General features: G+C 50.3%; 1 protein-coding gene across 2 annotated transcripts in view; it reads right to left on the bottom strand.

Moving 5' to 3' along the window:
- PBX3 (PBX homeobox 3) overlaps positions 1-24260 on the bottom strand; it is a 115242-nt gene that overhangs the window by 17521 nt on the left and 73461 nt on the right. For both annotated transcript variants that reach the window (XM_075170866.1, XM_075170867.1), the window contains exon 3: positions 4598-4839. In XM_075170866.1, the coding sequence (XP_075026967.1) occupies positions 4598-4839 (242 nt within the window). The remainder of the gene's footprint in view (positions 1-4597; positions 4840-24260) is intronic.

Below are 24260 nucleotides of genomic sequence, written 5' to 3'. Positions count from 1 at the left end.
TCAATAGATTGTGCGAGGGAAAGAGTTAAAAGTGAAAAGTTTATGCATCTAAAAACTCATAATTTCCTATAACATTTGCTGAACGTCTCACAACTTATTAAGTGAAGCCATCTATGAATGCAAATGCTGATTAGCAATTTGGCAATAGCCCAACATTCACAGAATTCACATAGCTTTTCTTTAAACCAGTAGTTCATACATGATTAATTAGAACATCTCATTTACGTAGTGTGCACTTTAGCTCATTACTCTAAGTAAAATTCGTTAAGTATTTACATTTAGATAATTAAAATCTGGGTACACCCTTAAGAAAGATGCATACACTTCAGGCAAAGTGATTTTTTTTTCTTTACACTACTGAAAGTAAATTACAGGCTAATTTACATCCTTGCAGCGCCCATTTGGAGGCAGTGCTCCGGTGGGGCTCGGTGAGCCTTGGTGCAGGAGCCCTTCACCTGCCACCGCCGAGCGCGCCGAGGTCACGGTGCTGCAGAGGCTGCGCCAGCTCACCGCCGCCCCACGCCAGCGCAGACACGACGGCTCCTCCCGCCAGCTGCCGCTCCCTGACTTTCTCAAGACTTTCTGAGCACCAGGTTAAGGAGTTCGACACATCTCATCCTCACTTCCCATTTGCGTATTTTCTTTCTTTCTGTTTTGACATTTCAGGCAGCAAAGCTCGCGGAGGCGACCGGCCAAAGAGACGGGGACGCTGCCCTGAGCTCCCCCGGCCACCCTCCTCTCGCCCAGGGAGAGCAGGAGTTGTCCCGGGTGACCCGCTTCTCCTCCTCCCACCCCAAAGCTTTGGCCTGTGCGAAGGCAGACCCGGCACAGCAGCTCGCCCCCCTGGCGCGGGAGCGGGCTCCCAGCCCCCAGGGAAGCGCGGCAGCCCCCAGCCTGAGCAGGGGAGGCAGCCGGGCACGGGTGCCTGCTCCCGCCGGCCTCGCTGCACCGGGACCGCGTCCTTCCTGCGTGTCCTCTGCTGAGCTGCCCGGACAATCTTAGCGTGCAAAAGCTTGGGTTCAGCCATCTGACCGATGGCAAAAGCACCAGCTTTGGCTCACCCCGTAAATGATGCACAGAGGTAAGGTAACGTAGGCACCGAAATGGAGCAACTCCCTCCCTGGGACAAGAGAGTGGCTCTGACTGCACCAAAGATACAGCTGAATCCAAGTATTTGGCACTGAAAGAACATTTCAGGCACACAGCTTGCCACGTGCCCCCTTGTTTGCAGATCCAGGGAATTCAATTTTAAAGTACAATAAAAATGGCAACTGTTGCATTAAAAATATTTTCAGATATGTCTTTTCTACGAGAAAGATTTCTCCACAAATACAGTATCAAACATTGGATGTTTCAAAGAGACTTTCTTTGCTTTCGAGAAGCAAAACTCTTTCCCTGAATTTACTTGAATTGCTTGATGAGACTTCGTTTGGTTACAGCTACTTAGAAGGCCTGGTTTTAATTTATCTTCACCAGCACCTCCCATCTGCAGAGCTACTTCAGTGCAGCAGAGTGGAAGTAAGCTCAGAAGACTCTGATGCTTTGTCTTGTTTTCTCTTGTTTATTTATAGCGTCCGAGCTACTTGATCCCTTTTTCAGTACTATTTTTCAGGCTTCTGCTCGTGCCCGAGACATTATTAATAATGTCAGGTTATAAGTGATGGCCTTGTTAACCTGCTCAGAAACCTTGTAGGAGCGGGGGTGCTCCTGCTAGCCTTAAAGCTTCATCAAGGCTCCTCAGACAAGCGCAAGAAAAAGAAAGGAAATGGCCCAAAACATTCTTCAGGGGCACGGCACCAGCCAGCGGTCCGTGAGGCTGGCGGTATCTTCCGAGCAGCCACACTTCACCCCAATTTGGGGTGAATTCAGAAGACATCTGTGAACGCAGGAAGCAGGTTCCCAGCTGCTCCGGGAGGCCTGGGACCCTTACAGTACTTTTGCCTACAGCAAAAAATGTATTTCAGTGTAATTATAGAAGATAGCTTTCAATATGTCATCTCTATTATAGTAGCTGTAAATTATGGAAGGAGCTGCCTGTGTACGGCCATTTCTCCCGGCGCACGGCGAGGGGAGAGCTGTGTGATGGCGTGACACACTTTCCATTTCTCTTTCTTTTTTTTTTTCCCGAGCGCATTCCCCTAACTGGCAACAAATGTCAGGATCAAACTCTGCCTGGAAAGTGTCTCCAGGAAGATGCTCTGGTTCCTGCTGCCGGCTGCAGCGGGGCCGCAGAAGCGCCTGCGCCAGGAGAGAGATGGCAGGAGCTGCTCCCCCGGCGCAGGCAGGTGCCCCTGCATGGGGGCTGCGCTGCTCCCCGCTGCAGGAGGGCACCCGCCTCTCAGGAACCTGCAGCCGCCGGAGGCAGAGATGCAAAGTCCTGGCTGCCTCTCGGCTGCGGAGATGGGCAACGCGTTGAGACAGACCGGCGGGAGACAGTTTGCTGCAAGGCTGGGGAAATTACCATATTTCTATAGAGCAGACGTGCTGGGTGTCAGGATCAACAGGGAAGCGTACATGTTTCAGATCGGCTCCACCTCTCTCTCCTTCTCCTAGCAGCACTTGAGCACTCTCCAAAGTTTCCCGTGGTGTGGACGGATGGCTGTGACATTTCAGCTGAAACCTTTGTAAATGGAGCTACAGGGCTAAAAACGCTACTGCTTCCCCCACATCATTAAACTTATTAGAGTCAAAGGACACTTGCCAGGAAATGGCTGCAAGCACCGACCTGCAGTTGCTTGGGCCCCAGATCTATCTCCAGCCTGTGTCCCTGTGGTTTTATAAGATACGTTCCTGCTGGACAGTGCTCGTTAATCCGACAGCCATCCCCACCTCAGCGCTCCAGGCTGCACGCTGGGCCCTGCAGCGCAAGGAGAGCCCAAGCGTCCATGCAGGACATTTGGGGTCCTTGGACGGTGCAAGGGGGGTTCGTTTGAGGGAGAAAAGGAGATTTGCACAAAGCTATTTGTGCAGTTATTTGCTCAGTTATTTGTTCACCACTTGAACACCACAGTGAAAGAGGCGGCACAGATGAGGCAGTGCCACCGGCACCTGAACCACACCAGCCTCGCGCCGGCCTCCGCCACCTGGGCCACGGTCCTGCCAGCTCTGCAGCAGGATGCTGTGTGGACTGTGCCGACGGGCACCATCCCCCCACAGCTCCTCCAGGCTCCACCGGTGCCCCACACCCACTCCCCACCACCCCATCGCTTCTGCCCACTGCTGACCCTCCGCCAGCACAGGTCGGCTGCATCGGCGTGGCCTGTCATAGACCGTGCCTTTGCTTCTGGTGGCAGAAAAAAGCACAGCAAAGTAGCCAGAGACCTTTCAGAGGGTCTCCACATGAAAAAAAGGGAAACTAAAATAAAACAAAAATCAAGACACCCAGGCCTCGCTTTACGCTGGCGAGGCAGGGAGGGGAAGCGTGCCAAGGCAGGGCACAGGGGCTGAGGAAGGAGCACAGCGCGCTCTTCTCCTCGCCCTCGCAGTTCGAGTGGTTTTATCACTGCCTCCACATCTCTTTTGCGGTTTTGGTCTGTGCAGCCCGGCGCTTTGCCGTGATGGGCTGGGGCCAAGTGCAGGACTTCCCCGGCTCAGCTCGGGAAACCACCAGCTGATGAGGTTCACTGAGCTGATTAGGCTCAGGGTTTACAAGCTTTATTAGGACACCTCTGGGAGGGGAAAATGAAGACATCGCTTGAGGCTTGCGAGGGCCAGGGGTCTCCTGCCATTCTTCCCTCCCCTGTCTCCTTTGATGCCATTGTTCATTGCAAAACCAGAAAAGAGAGGAGGCAGAGCAGTCTCTCCCGCGGATTACAAGGAAACCGGGGCAGCACAGCCACCCACCCGCAGGCAGGAGCCATGCTGTGCCCAGCACCAGCCGGCAGCACGTGGCAACCGTTCCCGGTGCCACCGGCATGGCAAATGTGGCGGGTCACCAAGTCCCAGCGGTGAACGTAAACCCACGCGTCTCTGCAGCCCGCTCTTCATGCCAAACAAAGACACCGAGTGCCGGTGTCTGCCTGAACTGGGATTTCCATATTTCCTATCTGTAGCGGCAGCTCCCGAAGCCCGAGCCAGGTGCTGTGCCGGATCCTGCTGCCTGCTCCCTTGCAACCTGCTACGGCCGACCCGCTGTGGCTGAGCCTCGCACCGGAGCCTCCCGATGCCTGCTCCGGGAGCCCGTGGCCTGAGATCGCCAGCACGGCCCTCGCCTGCCTGCGCTCCCTGACTCACAAGGCCCAGCCTTGCAACTCTTCATCACGGGGCACGAAAGCGGCACCAAGCGACAGACAAGTCCCCTCCTCTCTCCCTCTTTGGGCTGGCTCGAAGGGCAGAAACACGGCCTCAGGTGTTGCTTTTATGCAGTTACAGACAACAGAAAACACTCAGGCATGCAAGACATGCGTCCTGGCTCCAGCAAGCAGCTCCTGGAAGCCCAACAGACTCCCGTGGCATCATGGCTCTTTACGGGGAGAGAGGGGTGGGGAAGGGGAGGAAGGGACGTGGTCCGGAGCCTGGGCAGTGGCGGGCACTGGCAAGCGGAGGTGCGGAGGAAGCAGCGGCAGGTACACGTACAACTGAGAGGCTGATGTCTGACCTGTTCATATTTCTCCAGCTCTGTGTGATAGATTTGTCTGATCTGGGTCAATTTGGCTCTGTAATCTGAGTGTTCAATAGAGTTATCTGAAGACCCTCCAGAGGCTGCTGCGGCTGCAGCTGCTGCCGCCGATCCCCCACCTTTCTCCGGACCTGAGACTCCTTCTGCCAGAAGCATATTGTCTAGTCTCATTAGCTGGGGATCGGGAGGGTCTTCCTCCTGGGCTCCTCGGATGCTCAAACCTTGGGCAGAAAAGAGAGAACAAGAGAAAACACAGTCAGTATTTCTTGCATCTGCCCGGCCGCTGCCCGCTCGCTGCACGCCTGCAAGGAGCCCTGCTGCAGAGCCCTCCTGCCCCGCGGGGCCACGGGCACCGGACCTGCCCACGGCCCTTCCTCCGCCCCTGCGGTGGTATCCGAGCGGGCACCCTCCTCCGGGGCAGGCCCTGTGAACCGCAGCCCAGGCAGGTGCCGCGGGGTGACGGCAGTGCCGTAGGACCCTCTCGATTCCCATACAGAGCAGGAACATCTTCAGGAGGCTTTTAAAGGACCCTGCAGAATCTTTAAACACCTCATTGTACGTATTAAAGGAGTATTCGTGTGAGTACAGAGACATACGCCTTCCAGCTGCTTGCCAAGACAGAGCTAAATCTACGCAAGGCTGGCGTTATATCACTTTGATGCAAGACCGTGTGGTAAAAGTAAGTGCATTATTTATTTGGAAATAATTGATTTGCTTCTCATTTCCTTCCAAATGGATCTAAGCACCATGTTACTCTTACGAAGACTTGTATCACTGGATTCCACCCCTCCTACAAGGTCCAAGCCTTGGTTCAAAATGCCTGGGAAAAAGCTGCCGCTTGCTCCTTAACTACAGGAGACGTCAGGCAAAAAGCAGGGAGTTGCTGCGGCTCCCACCGGCACAAATCCCCTGAACGCAGCCATTTCCATGCGTGCCCGTGGTCTCTGGCTCCACACAGGTGGAGCTGAAATTTCACATCGGAGGAGGGAAATGGTGGAGACAGAACTGGGGGCATGGCCTCGGGAATGGCCGCTGCGGGAGCGGGGTGCGGAGGCTGCGGGGCCCCTCGCTCAGGGCAGCACGCCGCTCCGCAGCGTCTGCCCACAGGCTGAGGACAGACTGAACTTCCCTCTGCCATGCAGGAATTCGGTTGCTATCGCGATGCTGGGATACTGGGTATGTGGTTAAAATCGCCAGTGCTCTTGCACTGTATTGTTGGGAACAACATTTTAAATCTAATTTTTGTTTTAAATCAAGAATTTCCAAAGCGATGCTCAGTCAGCAATCTCTTCTGCGTCCTATAGATCAAGGCTGACAATTTGTAAGTTTAATCAGGTCATGCAGGCATGGTGCCAAGCTGTTACCAACAGTGCCGAAAAGAAAGTTTAAAAATAATTACAGTAGTACAAAAATCACTAGAACTATGGCTTCTTGAATCAACATTTCCATTAGAGATGTAACACAACTATGTACATCCCAGCCCAATTAACCTCTTTAAATCTGTTTAAGAGCAGGTATTCAGGCTCTGGATAGAGCGAGTCCCGGGGCTCTACCGTTGGCACCCTGCATGTTTGCACGGGCGCCTGTGCCTGTCTCCGCTCCTCGCGGCGGTGCAGGCTCCGAACGGGCTGCACCAGACGTGGCAGCACCATCCACAGCTGCCATGCACGCAGCTGAGCACCAGCAACGCTGCTTTCTGTGCTAGCCGGGAACAGCAGCCGCTCCCGTACAAATAGATTTCACCCTCAGTGTCCTAAACCCTGCGCGCAGCGGGAGATGACCCCCTGACTGGCCAACCTTCCAGAGCCAAGAAAGCACAGCATTAATTTTGCTCTAAAATACACATTTTAAACCTGTCACCTTCATTTAAAACTATAATTCCATATAATTTCATGGGAATAATAAAAATGTCTCATCATCTCTTTAAATTATTTCTGTTGCCTGTTCAGAGGTCCACAGATGAGCATGGTTTGACAATACAACGCATCGTCCCGGCGCGCCCCTGGGCTGGCGCACGCGTGCTGCTGCCTGAGCACATGGCCAGGGAGGGCGATGCCGCGCTCGGGGGTCCCCGCGGCAGGAGGGGTGGAGGTCCCCGCCCGAGGGAGCCCTGCGCCCACCCCAGCTGTCCCTTGCCCCCGCTTTCCCTTGGACTTGCTGCCCTTGCTCTTACACAACTCCTGGCCCATGCGGTGCTGCTAACAGGGGAATGATTCTTCTGTACTGTTTTGGTGAGCCGTCCCTCCTGTTTATCTTATTCCTCCTCCCTCTGGTGTCAGTATGTTTAACAATGTTCTGGTTTTAACACACTCCAGCTCCTGTTCCCTTCTCATGAATGATTTCTACTGTTGTTTCTTCTTTTTGCTTCTGGACCGTTTCTCAGTCCATGTTTCCTGTGCTCTACTCCAGCTGGTTTTCCCCAGCTGCATTTCTGCTACGAAACTCATCCACCCTCCCAGTATCACAGTAGCAGTCCCACTCTGCTCCCCTGATGCTGCGAGATGCCAGGCCAAAATCTGCAGTGGAAAAATTTGGTACAATTGCTGTGATTTCTGCTCCATTTACTTCCACGAACAGGCCAAAGATTAAAGGGCTTTGTCCAAAATGACACTATCCATCCATTAAATTAATATTCAAAATCCCCAATCCTCCTTGTATAAATCTGACAAAGGACAGCAAGCGTTCCCCAAGGTTTAAATGCAAAAGCTGATGTCTGCACTGGAGACTGAAGGAGCCGGTGAGAGGCCCTGAAGCACAAGAGAAAGAAATTCAGCAGATAAGGACAATGACGAAGCCACTAAGGTGTCTCGCATGCAACCCTAATGCATATCTCCGCAGCCGGTGACAGAGGGGTTGGCATATTGTGTTCATCTTAATATTAAGTAACATTCCCGCGTCCAAAGCATCCAGTCCAGAGCGCGCGAGCCTGCAGACAACCCACAGACAAAGGAATGACAAAGTATGTGTGTGGGGATATAACATTTATTTTGCCCCGAGTGAGACACATCATTCATTTGAATGGCAAAGCCACAAGTTGATTAACTGATTCTAACAAGAATTAAGCTGTGCGTTAATTCAGATCTTTCCTTATGAACTATGCGAAGCAGATCAGCACAACCGATAGGGCCAGGTGTCCCTGGGGGCAGGGGACAGTAAAACTGATGGACTCCTCCGCAATCAGTGAAACACGCAGCTCTTCAGCAAGTTGCAGCAGCTGCCTCGGCTGCAGGTCGAACGCTTTTAACGTTGTCTGAGAAGGAGTCAGAGCATCTCCGGGGCTCCTCAGCAAGGAGGAACACTCTCGCTATCCACTGGCAACACGTCGGCTCCTACCAGCACCTGCCTCTATAAATTACTCTTCGTTTGAATACAGTGATAATGTATGTATTTTTTGACATATAAGCTCACACTCGATGGCTATTGTTTCCCTTTTTTATTCCTCAGTATATCAAGCTATGAGTTTATTACTGTTTAGCTCACTGACCTTTCAACACATCGTGGAATTAAGGTGCAGAGCGGACGGGAAAGAACACAACAATACATCACTTCCAGCGCAGCTACCGGCGCGCTAATGGCAGCGGAAGTGAGAGGCCCCGGCGCGACAGCGGCCGCCCGGCGGCACGCTGACCAACGGCAAATCCCCCCATCAATAACGCGCTGGAGGGACGGGACTGCCTCGTGGAAGTACAGCCGCGGTCCACTATTGTTCACTAATGGCTTATGGGCATTTGGGTCTGCACGGTGTTTAAAATCCAGCATCCTCAGTGACGATAGCGCATTATAAGTTAATAAAAAGCATGTGTGCTACTGATTTTAATCTGCTTATAACTACAACGTTCATTTCAGTATCTCGATGATTTAGACAAATCACATAAACAGACACTAAAACATTGTTTAACAATGAACTTGGCTTTGTTATAAGACCACAGTTTTAGCATATCTTTCAGCAAATCCTAATTAGCTGTCTTTCAACATGCTGTGCACCTGCCCCCACACATAATAGACGAGAGCATCTGCATAGACTACTGCATTCAGAGGCCAATAAATAAATTGCAGGTCAAAATTATTACAAAGCTTTCTTCGAATAAACCCATCTCCTTCACAATACAAAGCTGCAGATATGAAAAGTACCTAAAGCCCACTCAAATGGTATGATTACAGGGGCCGTTGGAGTTTAATAATCTGACTGTAATTCAGGCATTTTCAACAGCTCATTAAGGGTTCATTAATATATGGGCAAGCTTTTGAATTATAAATAAGCAGATTAGAAACCTGCGGTGTCTGAACTGTACAGTAGTATCCTCGCCAGCAGAGTAATATTGCAAACACCACGCAGGGCTGACCCAGGAGCGGCGAGGTGGAGGCGCCGGGCACCGCCTCCCCCGCCTCCTCCCTCCCATTTATTCCCCCGCGGGCTGGGGGAAAGGTCCGGTGCCCACGGAGGGTGCTGGCCCTGCCCGGCGCGACCCCGGCCCCTGCGGCTACCCCTCGAGCACGGGAGCGCCTCAGCTGCCGGTGGGGAGGCCCCCGTGGGGTTGCGGCCCCCGCACGCCGCAGACCGCAGGGGAAGGCCCAGGCTGTGCCGAACCCATTTTACAGACCACAGGGAGAGCGACAGGCCCCAGGCGTGCGGAGAGCCCCCGGCGCCGATGCTGGCCCTGTGCAAACCCACCCCGAAGTCCCTCACCGCTCACCGCCGCAGCCCCCCACCCAGCCCCCCGCGCTCTGCGCCGTCACCAGCGCCGACCCCGGGGCACCTGGGTGTCCGCCCCGGTGCCCCGACCGCCCCTCCAGCCACGGGCGCCGACAGCCGCCGGGCACGCGTCGAGGAGAGCTGCAAAACGCAATGGCGCCAAGGCGCCCGCCGCTCCGCTGCCCCTTTGTCCGAGGTGAGAAAAGCCCCGGCGGCAGGAGGCGCCGGCGGCCCGGCACAGCGGCACGGCCGCCGCGGCACGGGCTAATGTCACTCTCACTCCTACTTAAGGTGACTGCGTGGTGTGTGCACGTTTTTCATGTCAGGTATATTAAATATAACACGACGATGCACTGCACATTTCCACGCCAACCTAGTTGTCACTTTCGCTTGACTCATTCTCTATTGAGGAAAAATGCAGCACTGGGAATTTACAAGGCTTTTCAGTTAAATGGACATAAATCACAGGTTTCATTCAAACCGAATAATCACTGGCCATAAAGAGCTACTTGTCTCTTACCATATATTACAGTGAAGTTCCTGTGAGCAATAATGCAGCCATTCATGGCAAAGAAAAACAGAGCGAGACATTAAGAGCTGACATGTAATCCTGTTAGGAGCCTGACGTGGAGAGCGCGCCTGACATTTTTATCATATATGTCCATTTCTATTTGGAAAATCAGAAGAATAAAAATGATTACTCCGCTGCCCAAACCTACCTTCCTAAAACAGCCCGGCGAGATTTGTTTACATGCCGGGAAACTGCTTACTACGAATTCATAAATCTCTGATTCTGAAGCATTTCCCCTGATGTTTGAATTGAAGATATGACTAGAAAGATTCCCTGTAATACTCTTCCACACCTCCATTTCCTTCACTACCAACACATAAACTGTCAAGCCTCGGCTTTATTACATTCCCCTTCATTATAAGGCTCCTGGCAGGATGCCTGCTTCTAACCTAACTTTCTTCCTCACCCACGAAAAAAATCGGTTGATGACCTTTGCTAAAGGTTCAATAAAAAGCAGGGTGGATGCTAATAAAAAATCATTAGTGTCTTTGTCTCTATGCAGGACTCAGACGTCAGAGAGCGGCAGGCTGGATTTATAGAGGTCTTGGGCTTTTCTTAGAGGCGCTGGGAAAAGTTAAAAGGAAATTTATTAGTTTGCAAAAAAAATCTTCGATTAAAAACAAAGCTACTTAAGTGAAGAAATGCCTTATTCTAAAACATTATGTAGATGCCGTTGAAGGAAAAAAAGCAGCCTGGAATGAGATGTGTCTTTATTTTAGCTAGCAGGAACTAGATGGGGGGTCAGGAGAGGCCGTGGCCGCGGCAGGAGCGTGCTCTCGGAGTCCCGTGTGCTGCTGCCGCTGCTCCTGTCCCACGCCCTGTCTGACCGGACCGGGCTAATTTGGCAAACGGGTCCCTGTCTGGCACCGGAGCCGTGCCACCCCTGCTCTGCACACAGCGAGCGGCACCCTGCCCTCTGCGACAGCTCGGGACGTCCCCCTTCCCGCGTGGGACCCCGGACGCCCACAGATGTTACGGTAGATGCAAAATGCAGAGGGGTTCGACCCCGAGCCGAGGCCGGCCCGGCCCCCCTGTGCCACCAGCCCCGCGCGAGCCAGCCACGGGCCCACAGCACAGCCCGGGCACAGCACCCCGCTCACCCCGCTGCCCACGGGGTCCACCCATCGCTGCACCAGCGGCCAAAAGCTCCTCTGGCCACGGGAAAGGCCAAGCCCCCGGCACAGCTCCCGTGGGCCCCATCACCTTTCTGACACCCCTGCGCTCAGCGCAGCAGAAACAGGGCCGCAGGGAACAACCCTGGTTTTAAGGACGTGGCTGACGGATTCCCTGTTCCCCCCAGAACCACCCCTTTCCCCTCAGAGCCCCCCGTGAAGCCTCCCACACCCCCGCACGAGGCCGTCAGCACACCCAGAGGAGCTCAGCCGAGGACAGTCACCGGTCGGTGCTGGTCCCCACCGCCCCCCGCCGCCCGTCCCCCCAGGGCCGCGCTGCCAGTGCACAGTTGCTGCCCCGAGGCCTCTCCTCACACCAGGGTCCCTGAGCCCCCGCCAGCCCCAATTTCTGTGCCCTTCTCCCAAAAGGGACCCGTGCCCTTGTGGCCCTCACAGAACCGGGAGCTTCCAGGAGCAAATATCACATGCAGAAGAGGGTGCGTTTACCACGGCCAGTGTTCAAATGTTGTCGTGTTACAATCTTAAACAAGATGGATAGACACCGAGCACTACATCCAGCAGCTAAAAGTGAGCCCCATAATGTTTGAACACCCTTCACATGAAAATGCAGTAATATACATTCCTTCAAGCTACTGTGTGTCCAACCTAAATATCATCAGTATGAAAGTTTACAACCTTGAAATAAAAAAAATGTTCACAACAGAAACAAATCTTTCCTGTGATTACAACTTTTATCAGATTTATGGCACAGTGCTGTACTTTTCATAGAAAATATGAAATAACTTTTTATAGAAAATATGAAATAACTGGTATTTTTATAAATTGAGTTCTTGCTACAGATTTTATGTTGGCTACATTTATTTCCCATTGTAAATTATGTCTAAGTTTGTGCAGTTTTACTGCATTGTCTCTCTTCTTACTTTTTACAGATCTCTATGTTTCCGATTCCATTTTCTTCTTTTGGATCGTTCAATTTTTCTTGCTTACTTTTGACTTGCACTTAGTGCTAAAATGTCAGTCTTATTTGTGCTCAGCTTGAGGAAGCAAAGCACTCGATAGCTCCTCATCACTACCCCTCCATGCTCCAGCGGCCGCCTTCCAAAGCAGGGTTGTAAGCGGGCAGGAGAGCTAAGGAAGGGCCCAGTTCAGGGAGTTAATTACATTTGCTAGAGTGATCCAGCTTCATTTGCAATCCTGAGCAAAGACTGCTTTGACTCTTTTGCAGTTGTTTGAGCAATGATTTCCCCACACCCGACTCACTCAGAAACTCTGCATCAAGGCAGTATCCGAGCAATCTTCCCCTTGCACCACAGTTGTAATGGAATCAGACTGTTTCCAAAACGCACACTTATTTTAATAATGCTGATTCTACAAATGAACACTTGCCCTAATGCTGTTTCTGCATTGTGCTTGGTCAAGGACTTCTCAGTCTTTATATTCTAAGAAGGATGTAACTATATTTACATATGCATGAAAATGCATTGAACTTAAAGAGAGCGGTCAGATGCGATACTGGAGAATCTGTTAATGGAGAATCTCCTCTGGGCAGCTGTGCAGCCACCACATAAAGACCGTGAGCACGGATCTTCCCCAGGAAGGAAGAAAATACTGCACCCCACTTCCAGTTAAAAACACCAGATTTGCTTAGCCATGGACTTTATGGATCTCCATAAACTTCACCCATAAATCCCTCACGGCAGTAAGAATCTTTCACGGACCGGATAATTTACCTGACTTCTCTTTGCACTTCTTTCCTCCTCTGCTACTGCAGCCATCTTATTTCTCCATCTTACAAAATGTTCCAAATACAAGAAGTGGACTGCATGTGCTTGTTCTCGAGCAGAGGGACTGGCCCCGGCACGGCGTCCCCCACGTCCGCAATGCGTGGCTCTAGCCACGAGGGCCACTGTCGCTGGCAGGACACGTGCATGTAACACTATGACATAAAGTTTTATTTGCATTATTTATTTGCTTTATGGGGCGGACTGTGTGGAGCACAGCGGATTAGGGAAGCAGGAAAGCAGGCACTCCTCGCAACGCTGCTTTGGGGGGCTCTGCGTGCAGCCCGGTACCGATATCATTGGATCATCGAATGGTTTGGGTTGGAAGGGACCTTCTGCAGATCATCTAGTTCCAATCCCCCTGCCACAGGCAGGGACATCTTTCATTAGATCAGGTTGCTACCGATCATGAGTAAAGCCCTGAGACCTTGCAAAGCGGTGCTGCTGTCAGGGGGCTTCAGGTGACGTGGCTGTGCCACGTGCCCAGTGTCCCCAAAAGCAGGAGGGCTGCGGTGGGTCCCTGGCGAGCAGGACGGTGCGGGCTGCATGGCCCGCTCCCCGGTGGTAAATCAGGCAAACGAGGTCTCCGCTTTAACATTGCAAAATCGCACGCTTATGTAAAAATATGATCAAAGTTTTATACATGTAGAATTTCCTAACAATAAATCACATAAATGGATATCTACACTGGGTAATAAAACTGAACAGATTCTAAACTGATCGGTAAAGTTGCTCATAAATTGTTGTTTTTAGCAAGCTGTAAACAAAAGCTGTATAAATACCAAGCGAGCCTTATAATGTAACTAGGTACACAGAGCAGTGCTCCAGCTGCTCTGTTTTCAGAGAAAATGCACTGGTTTTGGACAATGTTTGGAACTCTTTTGTTATTGCCCAGCATAAACATTAGATCTCCTGCTTGATATACTGGCAACAAAGGGAGAGGAAGGAGTAGAAACAAATGCTGCCGACTTTGTTGTCTCTCATGGTGTTCTCCTTCTTGCAGAGGTTTACATGCCATTATGTACCTCGCTGTGGTTTGATGGGGCTGTGCGAGGCACAGCTCTTCTCTGTGCTGTCTGTATTTTATTTAATTGCATTTCAACAAAACAAAGAAAGCACATATATATTCATGCAAACCATGCACTAAAGGTAATACTTACCTGATAGGGACAGAAACTACGCGGGATTCCCAGCCCAGAAATCACAGAAGAACACACTGTAAATTCTCATCTTTTTCGAACGCCCGTTTCAGAATGAAACAGAAATGATCATTTTTGCTGCCTGTCCGGAGGTGAAATACACAGCCAGCGAGCCCCCAGCACGGGACCCGCAGATTAGGTTACCAGCTCAGAGGACTTCAAACCTGCCAGGGAAAAGCCCTTCCCAGAGCGGGTGCTTCAGGTGGTAAAGCCAGAGATGTCAGCTTTGATTTGAGCTAACAGAAAGGAATCTTTGGATGGAAAAGCTCCAGGACCTTTGAATTAAATGAAAGACCAGAACACTCTACAGAATGTCTGCAATAACAGTCTCTACAGAAAATTATGAGGAACTACATAAATCCACCCTCTTCCTCTTCACACAGGCTCATTAAAGCAGTACTGACTCTCTGGGCAGCTATAATTCTGCTGAGTGATACCCTGGAATCACCCTGTCAATACCCAGTGGTGTGCTGCCTCTCCAACTATCTGTGCCCCTAATATTCCTCTCTTTGATGGGATTTGCTGACCTTTAATCTGATGCTAGTTTACTCTCATCACTGAAGTGCAAGTCAGAGAGCAATAAAACGGCAACCTCACTGATTCAAAAGGGAGAGCTAAAGCGCCACTAACTGTGAATCTAACCTTTTGTAATGGCTCTCCCCTTAAAAGGGGAAACATGAAGTGCAAGGCAGCTAAAACAAACAATATTTAATGCTGACTACAAGATTTATCGCAGCCCTCTTTGCATGAGTATTAAATTGGAATTTCAGGGCTGTAAACTGAGGAAGAGGAGAGGGACAGCCAGCGCAGACGGAGCTGCAGCCCCACGCAGCACCTTCCCCACGCCACGGGCACCGCCGACACTGAACAGAGCAGGGCGCCTGCAGCGGAAAGGGGTAGCGACGCAGGGGATGGCCAGCCGGAGCTGACTGAGCAGAGACCTGACCCCAAAAGGGCAAATGGACCCTGAGCAGCGCAGGGACGTCACAAGCGTAAGCTGCGTTCCTGATGCGAGGGAGATGCATGCGCAGGTGTGCGTGAGCATCCTCTCCCGGCGAGCCCAGCACTGGAACTGGTGCTGGATAGCCCCGGGGAGCAGCCCTGGGCCCCACAGCCATGCACGGCACGGGCTGCCGAAACATGGCGCTGCCCAGCCCCTCACACCACCCCGTGCCACTGCGGGATGTGCAAAGCACCCACAGAGTCATCAAGGCCCTTAAGCACAAGCCGAGGCCACCAGCAAACAAGAGACCTCATGCTGCTCGTGAGGGTACGGGGTGAGGCTGCCCATCAGGACGCGTCCCCAGGCACAGGCAACAGAGGACTGCAGCAGGGGCAGAGGAGGGATGGGGAGCAGTTTGTCCTGATCGAACCCATTCAGCTGGGTGGCCCCCAAAATGGGCCTCACTGGGAGGAGGCACTGTTTAGCACATGACCATTGTAAGAGGGAAATCAAGTGGAAATAAAGGTTATTCTCAAAATGCTGGTGCTGTTCCCCAAAGGAGCCACTGGGGGCTGTCGCATGGCTTCTCCCCATCTCTCAAGCCCCGAGCATGGGGGCAGCTCCAGCCCACAGCTCAGCCAGGGTCCCCTCGTCCGGCTGCTCTCGTCACCAGCCGGCGGTGTCACGAACAAACACAACGATCAGTAAAGAGCTGGAGAACGGCCTGTCTCTACACGTGCCGCACAACATCTCCACCTGTTCTTTTATTCATTCCATAAATGGCAGAAAATCACGACTTGCAACGTGAGCCAAATTTTCCAAGGGGTCCGTGCACTTCGCCTGTCCCAGAGGGGCTCTCCCTGCGCTGTCGGGTCAGGGTGCGGGAGCGCAGCTGGGCACCAAGGAGGCACACAGCCGCACACCACGACTGCCCCCTTGTTAGTGCCTGCTAAGTGACTGTTCCCATGGCCAGCACTTAGAGAGGAGTGCGACCAGTACCTCCAACAGCGTCCCAGGCTGGCAGAGTGCATGCACGAAGCAAGCAAATACAGCAGACAAATCTCGCACGTTGGATACACACAGATCAACAGAAAACACACTGAAGTCACATCACAAAGTAAAAGAGAAATTATTGCATAACAAATTTCTCTCCGGCTCTCTGGGGAAAATAAAGACTGACAGCGTTGGGTTTAACAGGTGCTGCTAGAAGATGAGCTACTTATTAATACTGCTAGGAAGGAAAAGGATGATAAAAACTATAATGTGATTAATTATTTATGTTTACGAGCATGATTTTTAAGAGTCACAGTTTGTCATGCAAATCGCTTGGTCTGGTTCAACTCGACAAGCTGCACCCCAGAACATGCCTGAGGGCTCTTCACAACGCGTGCAGCAATTACCACACCGCTAACGGGGCAGCAGACCCACGGTCCAGATGACAGCGTGCCACCCCGGCCCCAAGTCTCCACCCCACTTCCACAGCAAGTGTTTCACTGCCATTGACAAACACAGCGGCAGCATTTTCAGAGGGGGAAGAGACTGAAGCAGAAGTTTCTCATAAGCGTAAAAGCCAGGAAAACTCTTGCAGCCATTCTCTGCCTTGCAGGCAAACCAAGGCAGAGAGGAGGAGGCAAGAGCCCTGGTCCCCGCGGTGGTCCCCGGTCCCTTCTAGCTCGGAGGCGCTGCTGGTCCCTGCGGAGACGACGGCTCCCTCCGGTCCCGCCGGCGCGTGCAGAGCGCGGTGACCAACACCTCGGCCCCAGGGTCCCGCGCCGCAGAGCCGCGGCACCGGCATCGCCAAACCAGCCGCAGATTTGCATGTAGCAATTACTGCACAAAACACCACCCAGCACTTCTGAAAAGAAAATTGGAAGCGTACATCTGCAGAAACTCACAAAGACAGACTTTGTCAAACCTAACAGGCGCTGATAAGGGGAGAGCTTTTATAAGGGATACTAAGAGATGTATCAGATGAGAGCAAGGCTGAATACAAAACAGTATTAGTATAAAAAAGAACAAAGAAAAGGCCTGCTCCGCGGAAGAACGGGCAATACATTAAAAATTTAAAACCTGGCACGACAAATCTGGATACTCCCTGCAGAAGACAACTGATATTAATGAACAGGCCTGTGCATTCATTGTCTGGGATCCCAGAGGAAAAAAATAATGCTGGTTACACTGAATTTTTTAAAGAGAAATTCTTCTCTGCACAAACAGCTCCTCCGCCAAATCACCAGATTATTCCTGGCAGTTTTAACCTTAAAAAGCATCTAAAAACATTCCCCTGCCCAAGCAGCGGATTCACCTGAAGGTACCTCATTTCTGCATGCAATTCCTCAGCACGGGACTTCACCAAAGCCCGGCTTCCCCCACCAGCATTTATTTACTCAAGAGGTGCTCAGGCTTGGCTCAGCCGCCCCTCTCAGCCCCAGATAAAGCAGCTCCCTCAGGACAAAGAGGGTTTTGGTTCCTGTAACGTTCGACCTGGCAGCGCTCGAGGAAGGCCGAAGGAAAGACAAGACAGGGCTCCCTGCCAGACCCTGGACACAGGCCGCAGAACCGCCAGCCTGGATTCGAGGCTTGGGGTCACTTTTGTGGCCAGGAAGCAAGAGCCAGGAAGCTGGGAAATGCCGAACAGTGCACATGCTTCCCTGCTAACGGACACCAGTACCAACAATTATCTAGGCTGTAATGAAGAGCGGGAGAAGCGCTCGGTTGGCATTCTCACTCGGTTGGCAAGCGTGACGTGAAAGCCTCCACAGGCAACCTCTCCACGTTATGTCGTAAGACCCGAGCGGCCACAAAGCCTGTCAGCTCCCCAAAATGTGTCACAGAGAGTGGAAACGTTAACCAAAAGGAGCTGATGAGAGAGAGGGTTGTGTTTTGGAAGGAGGAGTTGGCGAAGGCAGGGATAGCCAGGGCACCCAAGCCCAAGGATGCACAAGGGGCTCAGCCCCTCGGCTGAGCTGGCCACGCTGGTCCCAGCCCCCCGAGGGCTGTCCTTGGGCCCCGGCTTCTCCTGCTCGTTCTCAAAGCCCGCAGGGCTCCTCAGTGGAAGCGGCTTTGGGAGCACCCCATCGTTGTAGTGCAATGCAAATCCTGGGGAAACCTAACGAGTGCCCAAGGCCGACGATGCCCATTGCTGTCCGTGGCTCCGACCCGCAGCTGGGCTGCAGAGTCCTCTCGGCCACGGGAGCGAGCCAGGACGGGCCTGTGAGCGGCACTGGGTGGTGAGGGATGCATCAGCAGCCTTCTGCTCAATGGCCCCAAATTGCATTTCTCTTCCCTGTAAGGCTTTGGTGCTGTGTAACAGCCACACACTTGAGCGCACACAACAAGCAAAAGGCTCATTGTTATTGCTGTCGCCGCTGCACTCCTTAGGTGGCTGGGTGTTTGGGTGGAAACCTACCTGCCTGCAGCAACGTGCGGCAGAAGCTGGGAATATCAGCACTTTATACCAGGGTCACCCGTGCAACACACAATTATGCTGGGGTGAACTGTGTTATAGGGAATGCCTCAAGTTTTAAACTGTCATTAGAATATCGTGGCCTGATTTTAACAATACAGCAGCGCTTCTAATGATCTTTAAGGTAATTCGCTATTCAGACCCCAAGCAAAAGATGCAAATGTACCACTGAAAGCTCCTTATTAAATACCCACAGGCTACACTTCTGTACAATAAGTGGTCCAGGTCTTTTTAGAACATCCTAATTAGATGAACAGAGATGCAGAAAAATGCAAAACCAGGTCATGCAGCAAAAATGTTGGGGGGAAAAAAAAGCTGCCAAACAACCCCCCTCCAAGCCCCTCATTAAATACCCTCCCCCACGCTGCATCCCTTATTAAAACCCTTGCAGTGTGATGAAGTGGAGCCAAAGGCTTCCAGCCCACCATCGCCCCCAAAATAGAGGTGACTGTTATTGTTAAAGTTAAGTTTTCAGTTTATTGCCAGGGATATGTCTAAGTGATGATATAAATAATACTATGAATAATACATTAAGCAAAAACCCAATCTGAAATTAAATTTGCCTTGGGTTATCTCCCTTTTTACTATATACATACAGAATTATTATGCGCTGGGGGGGAAAAAAAAGCTAATATCAAGGTAACACTTTTTCCCCCTTTGAAAGTAGCAAGAATTGCTACCCCTGAAAAGCTGCTGTCTTACACCAGAGGTATTAGGGCAGAACTTCCTTCTCCCTGAAATAAGGAGATAAACTTGGAGACAGGTTTCAGGGCTGATTGGAAAGATTCTCTTCTGCACGACTCAAGCAGAGATGTTTGCTTTGGCCTGGCGCATCTGCATGCGAAGAAACGTGCAGCATCATTTGCAGGTGCACTGAGGTTCATCAGACCCTCCCGCCTGGCCTCCCTGGGATAATTTACTTCAGTGCTGGGAGCTGGTCTTACGTTTATTTGATCTTTATGTCTCCAATTTAGCTCAGATGAGTACCAGCCCTTTACTCACTGGCTATTTAGCATTTAGCACTGACCTTGCTTTGATTTCCAAAACATTCCCGCCACGGCCAGTGTAAGCAGAACAGGGACTAAGCAGGCTCACGTTGGGTGAAATCCCAACTGTATCTGGATACCAGACAAAGGAGAGGAGTGTTACAGCAGGAGCTGGGGCGATGAATTGGGCTGAGCACTGAGACCAGGCACCCAGGTCTCTGCCCTGACCCTATGCCAAAATTGCAGTGTGATTTTAGATAAACCACTTCTTCTCCCCATGCCTCAGTTTCTTCAGAAGGCGAGTAAGACTGTGGGTACTTAGGTCACTCTACAAAGCCCTTAAGCGCCTTTGGCTAAAAAGCACTAGGAACTAAGGCCTCAAAAATATATTGGCTCCTCTTTCCAACCAACCCCACGGCACCAGCGCAGCCAGTCCTCAGCTCCTGTACCAAAAGCAAGCTGCTTCTCCTCTGAACACAGTGCCACAAGGCAACAGAGACGGACTGGAGATCTTCTGAACTACTGCCTCCATCCATCAGGTTCTTCAAGTGACTCTCCATGCCATCGGGGACGTGCATCCCGCTGTCAATCTGCTGCTAAGGCACTCCAAATACTGGGGCACTAATGCAAATTATGGCAATTCACAGGTTGGTTTTGTCATGTGAACATTAGTTCAAAGGTAACGCTCTGAGACCAGAAAAATTCATTTCCTGAATTCTCTGAGAGAGAAAATTTGGGCGACCAATTACAGAGTCTGGGAGACTGCAGAAAGGGCAATCTGCTCCGCTCTGCTCCAAAGCAGTGTCTTACACCTTGGTCGACTTAGGTGGGGACATCTGCATTCATTATATTTCCATAGGTGTTTCCATAACACTGAGTAAGGTCTTTGGTGCCAACGCACCCCGGCTTTTCTTCCTCCTCTGCTCTGCAGATGCTAGCTGCCTCGGGAAGGGGAGGCTCTAATCCCCCCAGGCACGTCAGCTCCACAGGGCAACGGGCATCGCCTTGGCTTTCGTCTTGAATTCCTGAGCCTTGCCTGGGAGTGACGCTGGGAAACAAATGGTTAATGCACTAATTACCATAATTAAGAGTTGCCAATTTAATTATAGCTGAGAATATTAATGCTGTAACATTTGTTGGAGTACAGAAAACAAACCTTTAATGCACAGACTTTGTTCGCAAACATCTAATGGAGCCCTCCTCCACTTCGCTTGGTGCTTCAGCACTGACACAACAGCGATAGGTTCAGATTGAAGAACTTGTCAGCAATCAGGCAGGAGGAGGCTAATTAGCTGGCAGGTTAATGAGTGTGATGGCTCTTGACAGCATTTTGTTACAGCCTCTACTGTATTTAAACAATAAATGATTATTACTTAAACACAGTGGAGACAGCCTTATTAGGAGAGCTAGACCATATATTTATTTTCATAAAAATGAGACAAATTCCTTAGTGTGAAGAACAAAATGTAAAATTTTGGCTGATTATAATCTCACCTCTGAATCTCCGGGGTATCTTGTCAGAGGAGGAGAGCAAAGGTTTTAAAAGTCCTTGTGCTCTCCATGAGAGGGCATTATACATTAGCACCAAACGTCTGAAGCCCGGGTGGCTATAAAACATGAACAATAGTGATGCAATTTAAAGAGCTACCTTGTTTCCAGCCACAACAAAACACATATAGCAAATCCCTTCTCATTTTCACCCTGTGTTTTTAGCCTTAGTCCCCATGTGCAATAGGTGCCGGGGCTTTGCCATCCCCACAGTCTTCAGGCTCAGGCCGGGTCTGTATTTTTCTTCCTTTGGCAACTGGGATTTGGAAACAGGTGGTGAAGTAGAGGAATAGCTCTGTGGAGAGATTAACCCATTTCTCTGTCCAGTTAAGGGGGAAGGGGGACATTTTACAGCACTCTTGTAATCCATAAACATAATGAGAATGAGAAGGAATGTGTCTACATCCAAAAAATCCAAAAGCACATAAATACAGTGCCTTTCCTGCAGAAAAGGCAGGTAGGAAGGAGCCACTGACTGTAGTCTGAACTGTATTTACAGGACAGGCAATTGCAAATACGTGTCCAGAAAAACCTTATCTGAAGAGAATTAAATTGAATCCATAGCTGTGTAATAATAAGGGAGGGTTATTTCAATTTAATATTTAGTGTTCCCTAGGAATTTGTACATAAACATGGAAGAAACAAAAGGCCTCACCTGCTGAGACTAATACCATTTTCAAAATTATTTTTGCATACATGAAAATGATTTGTGCCCCTCAGTGCTGCTGCTGAACACGTGAATAAAAATAGAAAAGGCAGTGAACTCCTCAAATCCTGCCTAATCCTTAATACCGCATTTTACATATTTAAGATTCAAAATACCACAAGCTAAGTAACATGTAGCAGCAGTAAATGGCCGGTTACCAACAGTGTCAGGTAAACGCAGACAGCATCGTGGCTCATCCGGCAAACGCACAAACAGCATCGCTCCCATGAGATCCCACTGCCTTGGGACCACGGGGCTCTGAGAGAAAAGGCGTGAACCGAGGGCCCAGCTCGCACGTGAGCTCTGGGTGCCGGAGCTTCCTCACGGCAGCAGACGGGCTAGCAGCGCTGGGGAAAGCTGGGGTGGAAAGAAGCAAATTCCCTGGCTAGCCTCCCCCAGGCGGTGCTGGGCGACGCTGAGCGAGAGCCCTGGCAACAGAAATGCAGCTTGCCTCACCAAAGCCTGGCCTCAAATTCCTGGGGATAAGCCCTATTTGCAGAGTCACCTGAATTCTGAGCCGTATCTTCAGTTCCTCACAGCATAAATAGAGCACACACACAGCTCGCTCACATCATCCCGCACGTGAGCATTCATCACACGGAAGCCACGCATGGCCTGCACATCAACAGAAAGCATGAAGTCACATCAAGCCCAAATTAAACCTGCATTTTGCAAGCTTTGCCGAACAAGGCAGACTCTTTTCTTTCCAGACCTGAGGATCTAAAGATCACACCGCACTATTAAATATTGATAGGTTTGTAAATAAACAGAACTCAGCAACAACACAAAACTTTCCCTACAAAGCTTTTGAACACCTTGGCTTGAAAGGGCTTATCCAAACATATGTTTTTTACATTAAAATATTAATAGCGTTTGATAGAGCAATTGTAACCCAACACCATCCCAGGAAAAGCTGGCATCTGGCAAAAATCACCAGACTCTCTAGCTGTTTAAATGAGAATATTCTTCAGTCTGAAAAATTATTTATAGAGGGTTTTTTTACTACCCTTGTATACTGCAATGTTATTTCCTTTCCCACACACTAGCAAAGTCCATTTTCACAACTGCTATAAAGCGGCATGTTCACAGCTAGTAAAACAACTCAATAAATAGCCTCACGAAGCTATAGCTGTCTCATATCCTTTCCTCAATAAAAACAGAGGTGAACTGCTTATTTTCAGCAGCACACTATAAGAAGACAGAAGCATTATGACTGCTCATACATTCTGACTATCATTTGCCACAAGCTATATCTGTCAGCATTAAATAAAGCTGCATTATAAATGTAAACAAAACACCCACATCTACAAAATGAGCTGTCCGCCATTGCTAGAGGCATGAATTGAACCCGCTTATTGACTCAGCTTGCTCTTTTTATTTATTCTCCTACAAAGACATGCATTTACTTTACCCTACAAGCATAGTGGGTTTAGGGGCGGTAACTTGTCTCCTGCACAAGCTGAAAAGGCAGGTTGGTGACAAATGCAGATCTTAATGGGAACACCATTAGGTGGGCAAACATTGAACTATTATTGAAAAACTGATTTATTTTAAAAGGTTATCCTAGACCAAAACACTACATCATAAATAATTTGCAGGATCAGTCAAGTGAATTTATACTTATGATTTTTTTTAAAAAGGTAATTCATTGCAATCAAATAATAATGCCAGTTTGAGAGGAATTACACTCAAATATCAACTGCTCAGAATTTACAGTCTGAAGAGGTTAAAAGGTGCTCAGCTCTACAGCAGCACACATCAGGCTTGTTCTCTGACAGTACGTTATACATCTTTCTAGACTAGAAAAAAGTTCTGTCCCTGTCAGACAAAATTCACCTTTGCACAAGACCAGATCAGCACTGGCAGACACTTACAGCCTGCCGCGGGGGGAGCGGGCATGTCCCCCGCTGCCAGCCCTCCCGGCCAGCGGCCCCGGGGGCCAGCGCGCAGTGGGGAGCGCTCACAGCAGCACGAAACCCAGGATGGGAGCGCTCCTCTGGGGGTGCACCAACTGCAGGGCCCCGACAACCCGGAGGAGACCCCTCCCGGGCTCGGGGAAAGAGCGTCTGCCAACACAGAATGGGACCGAAACCGGGGACCGAGGTGCGGAGCTGCTGGTGCACTCAGAATTACCACAAGATAACACCAGTTGTATAAAAATACTGCATTCCCCAATTAATAATTGCAATCAATTATTTATATAGACATTCACATTTCTACAAAGAAGGGAGAATAATTATAAATAATGCATTCGGTATGAGGGAATGGATTCTTTTTTACAATATGCTATATACGAAAGAGTGGTTTTGCCAGAAATACAAACAAATAATGTGGTCCCATTTCTCAAGCTGGGCTGCAAGGTACATCAAACTCTGGACTAAATCTTGCAGTAGTGGAGACATAACTTTCCTGTAATACAGGTAGCCATTAAAGGAATTTCCATAATACCCCTACAATCTGGCTCTTCTCCCGCACACCTTAGAGAAAGCTGTGCTTTGAGATAGCTTTTCTTCTGTCAGGTAGTGGTGCCGTTAAAGCTGCAAAGGTATTCTTCCTTGGAAAACTCAGCACAATTCCAAAATTATCTTTATTATATATGATTGGCAATAGCTGTCA

Source organism: Calonectris borealis, chromosome 21, assembly GCF_964195595.1.
Source record: "Calonectris borealis chromosome 21, bCalBor7.hap1.2, whole genome shotgun sequence".
Taxonomy (NCBI): domain Eukaryota; kingdom Metazoa; phylum Chordata; class Aves; order Procellariiformes; family Procellariidae; genus Calonectris; species Calonectris borealis.
Note: the sequence above shows the minus strand (reverse complement) of the source record. Positions and strands in the feature narration are given on the sequence as shown.